This window comes from Neomonachus schauinslandi, chromosome 9, assembly GCF_002201575.2.
Source record: "Neomonachus schauinslandi chromosome 9, ASM220157v2, whole genome shotgun sequence".
Taxonomy (NCBI): Eukaryota; Metazoa; Chordata; class Mammalia; order Carnivora; family Phocidae; genus Neomonachus; species Neomonachus schauinslandi.
The window spans coordinates 23,592,866-23,608,142 of NC_058411.1; the positions used below are offsets into that span (position 1 = coordinate 23,592,866).

The 15,277-nt window shown below is 43.6% G+C and overlaps 1 protein-coding gene across 3 annotated transcripts in view; it reads right to left on the reverse strand.

Moving 5' to 3' along the window:
- The window catches only part of NRXN3 (neurexin 3), a 1,459,332-nt gene that overhangs the window by 1,401,769 nt on the left and 42,286 nt on the right, over positions 1-15,277 (reverse strand). For 2 of the 3 annotated variants that reach the window (XM_044918184.1, XM_021679607.2), the window contains exons 3-4: positions 7,396-7,425; positions 4,511-4,522 (exon numbers count right to left, since the gene is read on the reverse strand). In XM_044918184.1, the coding sequence (XP_044774119.1) occupies positions 4,511-4,522; positions 7,396-7,425 (42 nt within the window). The remainder of the gene's footprint in view (positions 1-4,510; positions 4,523-7,395; positions 7,426-15,277) is intronic. The other variant, XM_021679606.2, reaches the window with a different exon arrangement.

A 15,277-nucleotide genomic window follows, 5' to 3' on the forward strand; every position in this document is an offset into this window, starting at 1 on the left:
TATTTTCATAATTAGTAGCTGGCATTGCATTTACTAATTTGCATAAACAGTTGGCTATCAAAACAGTAACTTCTTTGCAGGGCTCTCTGGTCCTAGCAGGGACAAGAGAGGGCTCAACTCCTCAAATCAGCTTTCTTAATGTTATTACCAGCAAAATACAATCTACATGAAACCACGTTCGAGTTCATGTAGCTTGATTAGCTCTTTCCAGTTTGGCCAATATTGATTAGTTCAGCACTGGAAGGCAAATGATCAAATCTACATGGGGAAAAATACGTGCAAATAAATTGGAAGAGGTCTTTAGGTTCCGACAGATTAAAGTAGATCTTAGGGTCAACACTATCTAGTCCAGTAATAATACATTAATAAATGTAAAGCAAAAGGATAAAAAGTAAATGCCCCCCACTGCCCTTGTAATTTAAAAATCATGCCACTTCTTGGTCATTGTTGCAGTCTGTTACCTCTCTTCTTGGTCATTCTCAGCATTTGCCATACCCTCCACAAGCATGCCTACCCTACTTTACAAAACCAACTTCACCGAACACATGGATGGGGCTTCCTGGCAGTAGTGCCAAGGGCAGGAAAGATTCCTGTGCCCCGACCACTGCTCCAGGCAAAGAGAAATTGAATCAAGTATGCTGCCAATGACTACTTCCCACTATTGACATTCAGCAAGAAATCTTGGAGGAATACCTTACTCCTTCTTCCTCAAGCCAAAGGTCAGAAGCTTGTAGCTTGTGGCCTACAGTGTGTTCATACATACATATATACATACATAAAACGAAAGATGCCATGAACTGACATTTTTAGAAAATCCACTTCTGGCTTTTCTTGAGGATCTGGTGACACTGGGCATACATTCTTCATGGCAGCAATCAGCTGGAACAGAGTAGAGGCTGCTGCCCTCGACAGGATGTGTGCGCCCCAGTTTGCTATGGTCCCCATCACTCTCTATTGGTGATCTTACACCAGGATTTTTCTTACCTGAGATCTGCTCCTTGATGATACCTATCAGGCCCCTGTTGACAACTGATGCTGCAACACCTACCCCAAGTTCAGTTTCAAGGAAAAGTATTTGGTGACCTAACCCAGAATGGGCAATCGCTAAGTCAATAAGAAAAGGAGGATAGAAGCTAAAACACACTCAACATTTAAACAAAGACTGTCAAAATCAGGTCAAAAAAGCTGACCAAGGCGGGTTGCTGAGTACCTCCTCTGGTCAGCCACTTCCAGGTAGTCACATTTGCTTTTGGCTTGGTGTAGCCCAAAGGCCTCCTGAATGTGGTGATTATCATTATAGCCTATAGGTATGCACATACTTCCTGCTCGGGCTTGTAGATTTCACTTTATGTTTCTTTCCACTGTGGGTTCACTGCTTTGCTGCTCAGCTTTAAAGAATGACAAGATCTGAGGCTTGCTTTTCTCTGACAATCTCCTAAGAATAAATCCAAAGACCTTTCCCGCTTTTATTCTGATATAATCTGTGACCATTTCCCTCTGTCACTTGTACACACAGGGCCAAGAGAAGGCCTGGGTGAGGAGAAAACTAAAACCAGAACATTTGGTCTCACTCCATGACTCACTGGGGCTTCTTTGCTCAGTTGGTTGGGGGGTAATGAGGCTAGATAAGGGGCACAGGTTGGTGTACACTCTGGACCAAATATTGAGCTCAGTGCGGTGTGGGCGACAGAAATGGCCAAGACGCAGCCTCGTCCTTTTGGGAGAGGCTGCCTGAAACACATGAGTAAATCGGATTCGAGGCAGTTTGGCACACGTACTCTATAACAGAAGCACAAAGTCTGGCACACCTAGGAGGCTTGGCTTTCAAGGATGACAAGGACGGGAAGGGTGTTCCAAGGACATTCAAGAAAGAGGACAGAGCTCAGGCCAAAGACTGAAGGCAGGAAACCATAATGTGGATTCAAGCAGAGTGAGTTGTTGACTTCAGGAGACAGGGGGCTGGCAGGCGTGATAGTGTGGAGTGGAAAATATTGTAGAAAATAAAGCTGGGGAGGCACATGGACAATTATACAATGAGAATCCTTCCCCCAAAGCTTTTGAATGGATGAGCTACATGATACGATTTAATTTTAATTTTGCTTTATTTTCACTTTTAGGATGATGACTGACAGCAGGCTAAGAAAGATTAGAGATTTTGAGTCCCTTCCACATGCAACCTACAAGGCTAGACACATGTGGACATTAACAAATGAATATGTTTGTCTTCCACATACTTGCCCATCTTGTACAGTGGAGTGGCCCAATTCCCAAATAACTCTAATATAAAATATTAGAGACATACATGAAGTGCGAGCTCATCTCTGAATGCAGCACTCAAGGATAGCATCAACTAGGAAATCAAATCTATGTGTGATTTCAATGGGCAGAACAAAGGGGAGGAGGAGTGGTCACAGGGAAGAAAAAGAGAATAAGTAAAGCTAGGAGACAAGGAAAGGCCCAGGAAGGTTATCCAGTATCCTATTTGGAAGCAATTTTGCATCTAAGATTAATAGGAGAGAAGGCTGAAGGTACATAAGGCCATATTAGGGACAACTTTGAAAGTGAGATAGCTAATCCTGCACTCCATGTGGCAGACAACAGAGCTTAAGCAGTTCTCAGTTACTGGACAGCCTGGAAGAGAATAGAGGCAGGAGGACTAATTAGGCTAGGGCAATAATCTAATAAGGGCTATGTGGGGACTGAACGAGGGTGTTAACAGTAGAGATGCACTGGACATTCCAGAGGAGAATCTCAACTGTTCACCCAGGGCACAAAAAAGTTCAGGAAGGATAGAAAGCGATTCCTGGTTTTTCAAGTCTGGGTGATGAGGAGGACAGGGGCACCATGAGTTAAAATAGGGACATCACCAAAGGAAGATGATATGAAGGTTGACTTTAGACATACCAAGGTCACAGTAGTGGGATATTTATACGGACGTGTGTTACAGAGAATGCAAAGCAGCAGGCTGGAACCTGAGACAGGTCCGTGCCAGGGAAGGAGTTGGGAGGCACATCCATGGAAGGCACCCTCAGATCCAAGACAGGCAGTATGAGCAGAGGTTAGGGGCCCAGATTCTGGGTTTTATTTCCACTTAGTAGCCAACTGACATAGGCAATTTAGCTCTCTGAGCCTTGTTCTATTTATCCATAAAGCCACAGTAACACCATCACCTACGTCATACAACAGGTGTGGGGATTAAGGGCAATAAGGCATATAAAGCACAGGGCACAGTTGCTGGTACATAGGACAAGCTCAGAGGTAGCGGCAATAGCCAGAGAAAGAAAAGAAGGTATTTCTGAGAATGAGCCCGCCTGTGATGAGTGTAAAAAGAATAGGCAATCAGCCAACTCCAAAGGGGAAAGGACCAAACCACTTCCAAGGTAGCCACACATAACTCCAAAAATCCAGAAAAGCATAAAACTCAAAAGAGAGATGGCCCGTTCACAGACCCGCGTCAAATCAGCATGTTCAATAACGTGTCAGCCCCTTCTTCAACATCCTCATGCCAGAACTCGCATTGCCTATCCCTCTGATGTGCCAGTCTCTGCAGCACAGAGCTCCACGGAGACAGGGCTGGAGAGTGAGGAGGGAAGAGGGGAGAGCCGGATGCAGATACATATTTATAATTTATCAGTTAACCTCTCCTTTCACTGCTGCACAGCGAATCCGGCTTGAGCTGTGAGCCAGGTTCTCGGGCTCAGGTCTCTGACATCTTTGATTGCAATTGTGCTCTCCCCAAATGTGTGAAGCTGAAAACCCCTTCAGGGCACTGGAGCAAGCCCACCCACTCAGCACCTCTCCTTTTCCCTGCCTACCTGGCAAAAGGTTGACTTCGGAAGTGAAAATCCAGGGTTACCTCTCTCCACGTTCTCCTTCCGATGGAATGCATTGTCATTCCCGTGTCCTCCCACAGCCCCGGTCCCACCCTTCTTAGCCCATCACCCCCCGTCAGAACATCTCCACTCTCCCAAATGCAGGAAACACAGAAGATAAAACAACAATACATGCGTATCTCCCAAATTTCACATTACATTTCAAGCAATTCACCAGTCTTCTCCCTTTTATCATCCTTCCCTCACAGATGTTGGCCCCAATTCCAGATGTCCTCAAGGAATAGAAACAACAGCACACCATTTCACATCTCCCCTGTTCCTTCAATACACTGACTTGGAGAGAATCTCAGACTGTCCCATGTTGAAGTAAAATAGTTCTGCATAACTAAACTTTCAGAGTCCCCCGTTCCTGCTAGAAATAGCACGCCATAATGGATAAGTCCCATCCTGGATTCAGAGGGAGGCAGGCCAACTCGGAATGATCCCCAACCACCGAACATGAAGTGCACTGAAGGGAAATGATAGCACTGGCTTTTTATTTATTTTTTTAGTCATTGTTAAAAGCACTCAGTTATAGTCTGGACTGTATTCATCAGAATTGACAATTCCCCTTGGAGACATGAATATTTCAGAAGGCAGATTGATAGTTATAATGAGAAAAATAAAATCATCTCTACCTTTACTTCTACCTACAGAAATGAAGTGGAAGGTCCAATTAAGTAGAGGAAGCATGGTGTCCACCATGGAGGCGGTGAAAGAAAGAGAGAGAGAGAGAGAGAGAGAGCAGGGAGAGGAAAACATCAGCACACTGTAGACACACAAAGAAACGTAACATATGCCACAAAAACCCACAACAGTAGAGGCAACAGCACTATAGTATCTTGAGAGAGCAGCCCAAGACAAATGCACAATGTGAAGCCTAAATAAGCCAAAACAGCTTCACCAGCTGTCCCCACCAGCTTCATGTTTAAGCTTTTCCCATTCGTTTCTTCCCAGGCCCGTCCTTAGAAACATGACCAAGTCTGCATGCAAAAGCACTGCATAGCCACATGTATGTGAAACTGCACACACTTCACCGATGTAAACTTGGTTTGGAAAAGTCTCAAAGAAACCAAGTTCTCCGGTATTTTCCCAATGGCGACCAAGAGTGTCACATACATGTATAAGTGGTGCACACACAACACAGGTAAGTATTTCTAGATGTATTTTCAGGCATCAGAAACCAATTCTGGAGATTCACTGGGAACCAGACAGAAATCTTTCTTTCGTGGTGAAGGAATAGGGGAAGGAAAGCAGCAGAGGTGGGAAGCAGAGTTGGTTTCTTGGGCAATCATCACAGGGCAAGAACAGAGAAGGGAGTGGGACGTGGGGGAACACATGAGAGGTGGGTGATGCAGTCAAAGGACCTTCATAAAAACAGATTAAACTGCAAGTTGCAACTTAAAAACTTAGAGGCACTGACCACCCAGAAGAATTCTGCATCCTTTCTTGAAAACCTAATGAGGAATTCCCAGTATCTGTCATTCTTTCACTGCTTAAAGACTCTGTTTCTAGAAAGTTCTTGACTTAGCCCAGAGCATGCATACATGGGTGTGTGTGAATTCTCTACTCAGGTACACATCAATGCTGAGGGCCAAGAGAAGCTGAGGAGGGGGTGGGAGAGTGGGGGTGGTATACAATACAGATTCTCCACACGTTGTTCGTACTGATGGGAATGAGCCCTCCAAAATACCTGAGCTGTATCTCTGAAGGGTCCAAAATATCCAAATCAAAATTAAAGAATTCCCACCAGCCTATCCCATCTGCCTAGTCTCTATTCTATCACGGCAGCCTCATGATGCCCTCATGTCCCCAAGCCACTACAGAAGCTAGGAGGACCCCAAAAGAACAAAGGGGAGCACAAGATGAGAAAGGATAGAAGGAGGTCTGTCATCAGGACTCCAAGGGCCTGCTTTTTCTGGTGGAACTTGCTATCAAAGTCAGGCCACCAAATTCCTTCAATTCAGAGAGCCTGGGTCGTCCTGCTTTACAGAGATGTGCTTAACTTTCTCAAACTCCCAGACACAGGCTGACATCAAGTACATCCTCTACTCATATCTGCTTCATAGTTACCTGCTGTCAGCAGATAACTTCCCTCCCCCTCAGATAAGAATAACGAGGCTTCATCCCAGTCTCTTCCACAGCTCCATCTAACACTGGCAAACTCACCCGACCTCCTGCCTCCAACTCTTTTTTGACGCTCACTCTATACCAGACCGTATCTTCAGTGAAAGTCTCAAGTCCACATCGTGGATCTTGGCTCAGGTCTGGGGGATTCAATTCTACTGGGAAGGTATGCTTCCTCCCTACACTGTCTTATCAAGTCAGGATGCCCTCAACTGCCCACCTCCACAGCTCCCTGGACATCACAAGCAAACTTCTCTCAGCCCTGGGTGGTTTCTTGATCTGAACATACTCCCCTTTATGGCAACACTGTCTGATAGGTCCAGTGTAAGGGAACAGGGAAGGGGAGCAGCCCTTCAGGATTGCCCCACCCTCCTCAAAAGATCAAAAAAACCTAGAAAACATAGATGGACCCTGCCTTGCCCTTTTCTTTGGTCCTCCAAAAGAGGCACCAAAGTCCCATGTGTTTTTTGAAAAGAAACAGACAAGAGAAATTAAAGTACAAGCTTTGGGTGTCAGGGCAAGGCAGGTAGACCAATCTTGCAATCATCTCAAGGCTCAGAAGAAACACAATAGTAGCAATTGAACAGTGAAGGAAAAGACAATTTTAAGTAGGCTCAGTTCTCGAATCCTGATTTAGGCTGATGATGTGGAAAATTTTTATTTAGGAGAAAAAGGCTCCATTCACAGCCCACCCTGTGCTTAGCTGAGCTGAATTTCCTGCACAGCTCATTCCCTGCATATTTGAATATTTTAGGTTGCAGATGCTGAATTTACAGATCTTTATATGCAGTTTTCTTCAGGGTGTATAATGAGTTAGAATCCTGCCACGAAGACATTAGCATGTTCTTTTGGTGGTTTTTGCTTTTATATAAAACTGAAAACAGTCAAACCCCCAAGGGCTTCCATTGACCATGTGGGGCTGAAAGTCATTACAATGGGCAGTGGGATGGAGGGGAAGACAAAAAGCAAACCTTTACTCAGAGTGAAATTCAGGGAGAAGCCCAGCTCCTCTCCCCCAACCACGCAGGGCCCAGCATGGGGCCCGGGGAGGAGCAGGAGGAAGTTAACCGCTCTGTTGCTCGGAAATTAGCTTCATTCACCCCCATTATCGATGCCGTCATGCCTTGTTTCATGCTTTTCTCTTGGAGGCAGCCCAGCAGGGCCAGCGCCCGGGATGACAAATGGTGGTGCAGAATGGACAAGCCAAGGGGATGATGGGGACAGGAAACCAAGATGCATCGGGAAAGGTACCCCCCCCCACCCCAGGGTGGCCCTGCTGCAGGAGGACCAGGCAGCAGACGGGCTGCCAGCAACAATGAGGCTCTGAGCAGCCAGCCAGAGGCACAAAGGCAAGCAATTCAGGGCAGCTGCAGTGCCGCAAGCACAAAGCACCTACCTTGTTCACTCATCATGAGGTGGGAGAGGCCTTGAGGAAGGAAAAGAGGGGGGACAGGGGTGAGCAGGGGAAGGGGAAGGAAAAAAGAAAGAAGACACAGTTAAAATTCCCAACGCAATGCAATTGTCTCTTAGTTGTCAAGTGCAAGGAGGAGTGGCAGGGCCTTTGCACGTACTCAGGAGCATGCAACCGAAGCTGAGAAGCCGGGCAGCACAGCAGCGGGCCTCCAGTTGAAGGACAGCCTTCTGTTTGCTGGACTGCTCTGGGCCTCATCATGAGAGCCTTCCTCTAGCCACACTGTTCCACTCAATGCTTAGGATGTGAAATAAATCTATTAAAGATTAGGTCCCTCGGGAAGGAGACTCAAGAGGCGGGCCGAGCACGTTTCCTTCTTTCTTTCAAATGGCTTTTTACAGTAATACATGGTCACTGTAGCAACTTTGGAAAATTTAGAAATGAAAAAAGAAAACTCTGTTGTAATCCACCATCCAGAGGTTCCTGCCCAATTTTATTTTCTAGATACTGTATTCTCTTCTCCAAAAATGGAGTCATGCTGGACATACTAAATGAGTTCCTGCTTGCAAGGGTTCCTCAGACAACCTGAAACTACTTCCCCTCTTGCCTTTGTCTTAGCCCAGGGACAACCACCACCCTTGCCCTCCATTGCTTCCCCACCACCATCTTGTTTTAGAAGGTTGCTCGCCCTTGATGAGGGAGGCCCAGCCCAGCACTGAATGGGTTAAAGAAGGTACACAAAGTCCCAAAGAACAAACAGCACAACCTCTGGCTATGTTCTTAAGGAAGTCAAACAAGGCTATTAAGAGCTCATTACTTCAGAGGAAGCATAAGCTCTGATAAATCTATTAAAAGAAAAGATTTCCAACCAGTAACCAACAGCATCAGTTTGCTCTCCCATTGCTTTTATTATTACTGGAGATATTTGACAAACTCCAGATCACCCCAGAGAACCTTTACCCAGAGTGAAATTCAGGGATATACGGGATTAATAAAGGAGAAAAATCTCTGAAGTATAGAAATCCCCAAATGTTTTTGGAGATTACTAGAGATTTAGAAAAGTAATCAGAGGCGAAATATGGGTCAAGCAACTGACTTTTAAAAAGATCAATGAGAGGGGCGCCTGGGTGGCTCAGTCGTTAAGCGTCTGCCTTCGGCTCAGGTCATGATCTCAGGGTCCTGGGATCGAGCCCCACATCAGGCTCCCTGCTCCGTGGGAAGCCTGCTTCTCCCTCTCCCACTCCCCCTGCTTGTGTTCCCTCTCTCAGTGCCTCTCTCTGTCAAATAAATAAATAAATAAAATCTTTAAAAAAAAAAAAAAAAAAAAGATCAATGAGATATTAAATACATAGATACATGTGCCATAAATGTTATGGAATCTAGTTTTTAAACAAATTTCATTAAACTATAATCACATTTTAAATGTACATTTCTGGCATTCATTTCTCGAGGCCCCAGATTAATACTCACGGAGGAATGGAAGCATGCCAAAGTAAGTCGTTCTCATGATTTGTTTAGTTTAAAAAATAATTTTTGGCCTTTTGGGGAAAAAATAATAGGGAGAGAGAACAAAGGGTCCTACGTTTGGCTAAGAGAAACCTTAGCAGAAGTCACTATTCCAGGGCGCCTGGGTGGCTCAGTCGTTAAGCGTCTGCCTTCGGCTCAGGTCATGATCCCAGGGTCCTGGGATCGAGCCCCACATCGGGCTCCCTGCTCAGCGGGAAGCCTGCTTCTCCTTCTCCCACTCCCCCTGCTTGTGTTCCTGCTCTCGCTATCTCTCTGTCAAATAAATAAATAAAATCTTTAAAAAAAAAAGTCGCTATTCCTAAAATGTCTGGTATTTCTGGACCAAGCCAGAGCCTTCAGCATCCAGATCAAGAGCACTAAAGGGGAGAGCCTGGGGCATGCAGGTGGGGTACATGGAAGGGTGACTAATTCACAGGAGGGTCTTAAGAATTAAGAAATGAGAATAAGAAGATCCAAGGAGATACCTAAAAGAAGGGGTTAAAAATGAAAAGAAATGTACCCCTGAAACAAATAATACATTATATGTTAATATAAATAAATAAATAAGAAAGGAAAGAAAATAATACTGTATTATATATTTGCAAGTTGCTAAGAAAGGACAGCTTAAATGTTCTCACCACGAAAAAGAAATGGTGATTATATGACCGGATGGAGGTGAGTAACTAATGTTATGGTGGTAATCATTCTGCAGTATTTAAATGTATGAAATCAACATCTTGTACACCTTAAACTTACACCATGTTATACATCAATTCTATCTACATACAGCTGGGGGGAGGGGAGTTTACATTTTTTTTTTTCAAATTCAAAAATGAAAGGACAAACATTTCACACTTACAGTGAAAGATGTTTAACAGCTCAGACAAGAAGTAGAAGAGAAGTGGTATAGTCTTTTCTTTTTTTGACTCAGAGATTTCAAAAAATGTGCTGAATGAAGAGTAAATAGGACAATTGGCATAAGGGGTATCGGAAGCCCTGGAGAAGGCACTACAGGTGGGCCCCATCTATGTGCTGCATGTATTTCTTTAAAGCAGCATTTCCCAAAGTGTATTTCACTGACCACGTACGTCAACCACCTGAGGATGCCTATTAACAATGAAGATCCTGGGCCCCAACCAAGGAATCTAATAAATTAGAATCTTGGGGAGGAGTTTGGGGAAAGATCTGAATTTTAAGCAAGTTACCCAAGTGATTCCCGTGCTCACTAGAACTTGAGTGGTATATAAATCAAGTTTTGGTAAATTAAATTGTATGATGAATGCACTAAGAGGAGTTGGATATTTAATGGAACCCGGCAGTGGATCCTTTTGTAAAAGAAGGAGTTCTTTTAAAATGCAAATAACCCACCACCTGTGTTTTTTCAATTCAAATATATACTTACCAGGCTTTATTAAGCTACATATGTAGTTGCAGTATTGCAACTCGAATCTTCATATCCTTCAACTTATGAAAATCTTAAATAGAAATATCAGGCCAAGAATGCAGATCTGGGATCCCGATGTTAAAACTGGTTTGGCAGGCAATGAAGCAAAATGGACAAGAAACCGGATGATGGAAGGGAGAAACTGTGCCACCATAATATGGTTTAAGTTTTGCTTTTGGAGAAGGAAATTCTATTCCACTTTCAAGAGCTTTTACATCGGTATCTTCTCATGTACAAATCTATCCTCAAAGCTTGCAGAATTAAGAGCTGGAACCCAAGAATTCCAGAGTGTCTAGGTCTATTCTGAAATTGTTTCTGTCCCCTTCTATCCCCAGACACTCCTACCTGCTGTTAAAAATTTCAGGCCCTCCCTTTCAAATGAATGGAAGAACCAATGATCAACCAACCAAGTGATTCAAGCACCTACTATATGCAAAGACTGGATAAGGTAGCGGAGATATAGACGACTATGGTAGATGGTCACTAACCTCTAGGAGTTTGGAGTCTAAGTGGGAAGATGTTATGCGTTTATATTTACATAAACATGCATATGATATATATTACTGATTCCTGGCAGTGAAGTATAGGGGTTAAGTTCAAGGACTTCAGAGCCAGATTTGAATCCTACCTTTGTTACTTTCTAGCTTGTGACCCTCAACATCTCTGCGCCTTGATTTCCCTATCTGCAAAATTTGGATAACAATCATGCCAAACTCATAGGTTGTTTTGAGGATTAAATAAGTGAATATACATAAAACTGGGCCTGCACATGATAAGGGCTTTATAAGGATTATTGTTGTTATTTTTTACTATGCTATAAAAATACACTGATGTGTGAGGCAACAACTAGCACAAGAGCTAGCAGCAAATGACACAGAGTCGGTGCTCAGTAGCTGTTTGGTGACTGAATGAGGAATGAATGAATGGGTCATTACTACATGTCAGATGATGAATTCAGACCATAAAGACCACAGGACTGTGAGGAGGGCCCTGGATTTACAGGAAAGGTTTTTGGAGGAAAGTGAGATTTGAAATAGATCTTGGAAGATGGTTTAGGATTTAGAGAGATGGAGGACACTCAGGTAACACCGCCAGCTCCCAGGACCACAGAATAAATTTGTAAGGACTTTCCAGTTCAGCTTTTCAGAAGCACTTAGGACACTGCCAGGCACATGGTAGGCAGGTAATACATGCTATTCAAATAATAACAAACACAGGTAAACAGTTCATATAAGGAAGAAATGAAAGGTGATCTTAAGGATGAGAGTAGGAACCATTGCATGAAGGCCTTGAATTTCAAGGCTAAGGAAAATGGACTTGATCTTATAGCTGGTGGGACACAGTGAGGGTTCATGGGCAGGGGAATGACCCAGGGAAAATGATGTTGAGGAAGATTGCTTTGGCAATGGTGCGGACAGGATAGATGAGAGGGAGAGACAGAGGCAGAAAGATCAGTCATAGGCAGAGGGCCTAGATTAGAATTGTGGTAGTGGGGAGAAAAAGGAAAAAGAGGATCCAAGAGGCTTTGGGTGACCGATGAGATGCTTCAGAGGAGTGGATGGGAGGCTGAGTGAACACTGTCAGAAATAGGAAGGTGGGGTGGGGTGGGAGATGAATGGGGGATGAGGGCAATGATGAGTTCTGTTTTAGGCATAACGAGTTGAGGAAACAGAAGAACCACTCAAGCAAAAATGTCTAAGATGTGTTTTAAAATGTAGGACTAATGTCTGTGAAAAAGTCAAGACAAATATTAGGGTGTATCACCGCCCCTTCACGGAAGAAGCTAAGTCAATGAATCCTCCAAGAAAAAGGGGATAGAGTACTGAGTCTTAACCTGGGCGAGATGGGAGGGGTATTAAGGTATCTTGGAGGTTCTTTTTTTTTCCCCAACATATTCAACATTAAAATAAAATTTTACATTCAAAAAAGAAAAAGGAACTATATAGCTTTCAAATATAGATACAGAAAATAATGCTCAAAAAATCTTAACTGAGAAGGGTATAATTAGTAAGGGAAAAAAAGGAATCTATGTTGTGTGTGTGTGTTATCGGTGCGGTTGTTGAGGAAGGGAGAAAAATGAAGATTGGCCTTCTCATTGACCTCAGAAACAGAAGGTCAGCCACAGCCCTCCCGGCTACACAGCTGGCCCTGGGACTAGCAACTGGCTGGGTTTGGAGTTTGGCATTTATTCTGGTGTGATGTTCAAGAGAAGACATGGCCTGGAACAGGGACTCAGGGAAGCAAAAGGGACAGCATCTTTCACAACAATCTCACCATGGGCTCTGGATTTGAATAGATCCTCAACTCAGACTCAAAAGCCAGCTCTATAAAAGTTCACCTAGTGGAGGGTAGGGAATAGGAAATGGGCTTGGATGAGCCTTTGACAGGAAGGATATTGAGAATTGCCAACACTGAATTCCTATGGAACTACAATGCCTTTTAAAAAAATTATCAAAAATTTGAAAGCAAGTGAAGTGTCTCCTATCTAGATGTCACACCCTGACAGAGTGATACCCCAGCTGGATCCAGGGACCATTCTGGATCCCAACAAGATGTCTCATATGTATACCCTTCCCCTCACTCTCTCTAGTGCTATATTCCACCCTTCTTGTGCCTACCTATCTCTGTGCACAAGTTCTCAGGGTAGATGTAAGAACAAGAAGAGGAAAAGATCACCAGTAGGTAAGACATACAAAATTGAAACTGCCTTAGAACAGACTGCAAATCATATGTAAATTATATGCAAAATATACGTATGGCCCTCTAAACTCTGCTACATCCTTTGGGAAAATCCCCATGGAGATAGCAGCTTTTGCAGCTTGGGAGAATGGAAATGGCTACGAAAGGAAAGTCATTTGTAAGTGGCTGTGCATCATGAAGCCTGTCATGAGAATGACTGATACAGACAATAGAAACAGGCAAGAGGAAGATGCAGTGTTCAGGAACCAGGCCAGAAGCTGAAGGCCTTCATAATTTAAGCTAATACTGTTTCCCCCTCAAACCTATAATCCCACCCACCTCAGACGGTTTTCAATCCACCCTACCTTCCTTCATTTTGCCTGAGTAAGTGGGGAAAGTATTTCAAGGGAAGAAGGAAGTCATTCATGGGGTTAAAAAAAAAAAAAAAAAAAAGATTCAGGGGGGAAAAAAAAAGCACGTTATCTCTACCAAGACTTCTCTTTCATTCACTTTCAGGGTAACTTTTATCCCAGTACAAAATCCACATATATCATCTCTTTTTCCATACTGAAGTAGAGAAATTAAATGTCACTAATTGCTACAAGGGCCAAGTGCTAACACTGAATTCTTATGAAGCCACAAGGACTTTTTCAAAGAGTAATTACATAAAATCAGAAGGTAATAGAAACATTCACTGATATTTCCAGAGGAACTAAGGAGATTGTGAAGGTGGTAGGGGGTGGGGCCCAATGAAGAGAAGCCACAAGTGATTGTGATGACTATAAGGTGACTGGGAATTTGGGAAAGAAAGAAGGAGAAAGAAGAAACACACATGTTAACACTTTAAGCACTTAAAAGAGGAAATTTGGTGAACTTGTGAAAAAGAATTATGACAGCAGCTAATATTTGTTGACAATTTACTATAGACAAAGCATGGCTATGTGTCATCTCATTAAATATAACTATAGGAAAGGCCAGTTGCTATGATTTTGATTTTACAGGTGAGGAAACCAAGGCCTAGAACCAAAGTCACACTAATTAATGAGGGGTGAAGTGAGGATTCTAAGCCAGCGGATGGACTCTCCAGACTGTGATGATAACCTTAAACTAGCTACCCTACCTCCTTCAGTGGTGGTAGAGAAAGGAGGAGACATGTCTTGGAGAATTCAGAAGAAGAAAATAGTGCCTGGATGCTAATTCAACTTCATTTATAACTCTGGTCCAGCATGATATAAGGAGCACCATCTCCCTCTCCCCAAGCCCCATCCCAAGATTCTACTAAAACATGAAGCTTTTCCTTTTGGGGCATTTCTTAGGGTTATTAAGCCATCTCCCCTCATTAAAATGCAAATCTGAACATGAGACACATTCAGGCTCCCCAGCCATTGACACTGTCCTGGATGTGAGGTCATCAGAAAGCCAAATTAAGATCTTCCTTCAAAGACAGGGACAGCATAGGGACTTGTGAGTGCAGGAAGGACAGAGACATGAGGTCACAGGTTGAGGAAGTCTGCCACTGTGGATAGGAGAAAGGACCCAGGAGACAGGGTAGGACAGCGGAGAGGAATATTTAAAGGGAAGAGGTGGGTCTGGAAAGAAACCTCCACCTACTTCCACAATGGTGCCCAAGACCAGCCCTTCCCTGGACAATTCCCTGACCTTCATCATGGACTTCAGCGTCCTTGTTCTATCAGGGGTTCACTAATAGCTTATATCAGAACTTAGGCCTGCTCAACATTTTGATGAGTGACCTGGCTAAAAACATTCATTGGCATGTGTCTGGATGTTGTGATGAACTTAAGTTGAAAAGAATAGCTAATTTGTTAGATATCAAAATTAGGGTCCAAAAGGATATGAACAGGCAAAGGTGAGATTGAATCTTAAGGCACTTAAGCACAATCCCCCACTTCTCCCCAAAATAAAAAGAAGACAATAGTCCTACCTCTTCTCAACACAGAATGTACCAAACCTAGGGTTTTGGTTCAGAGAATGGTGCCATACACTAGGAGGGACATTAACAAGGTAGAATGTGTCCAAAGGAGAAGAATCAGAATGGTCAGGGGTCCGAAAGCATGTCACATACAGAATGGCTGCAGGAACTGCTACATAGAGCCCAAACTAGAACAAGCTAGAAAAGGACATGAGAGGTGCCTTCAAGTATTTTTTAAAGTTGAACATGCAAGATAAGGGAGCAAGCACATTTGGCCAGAACAGAGGGTCGAGTAATAGGGAAAGCCT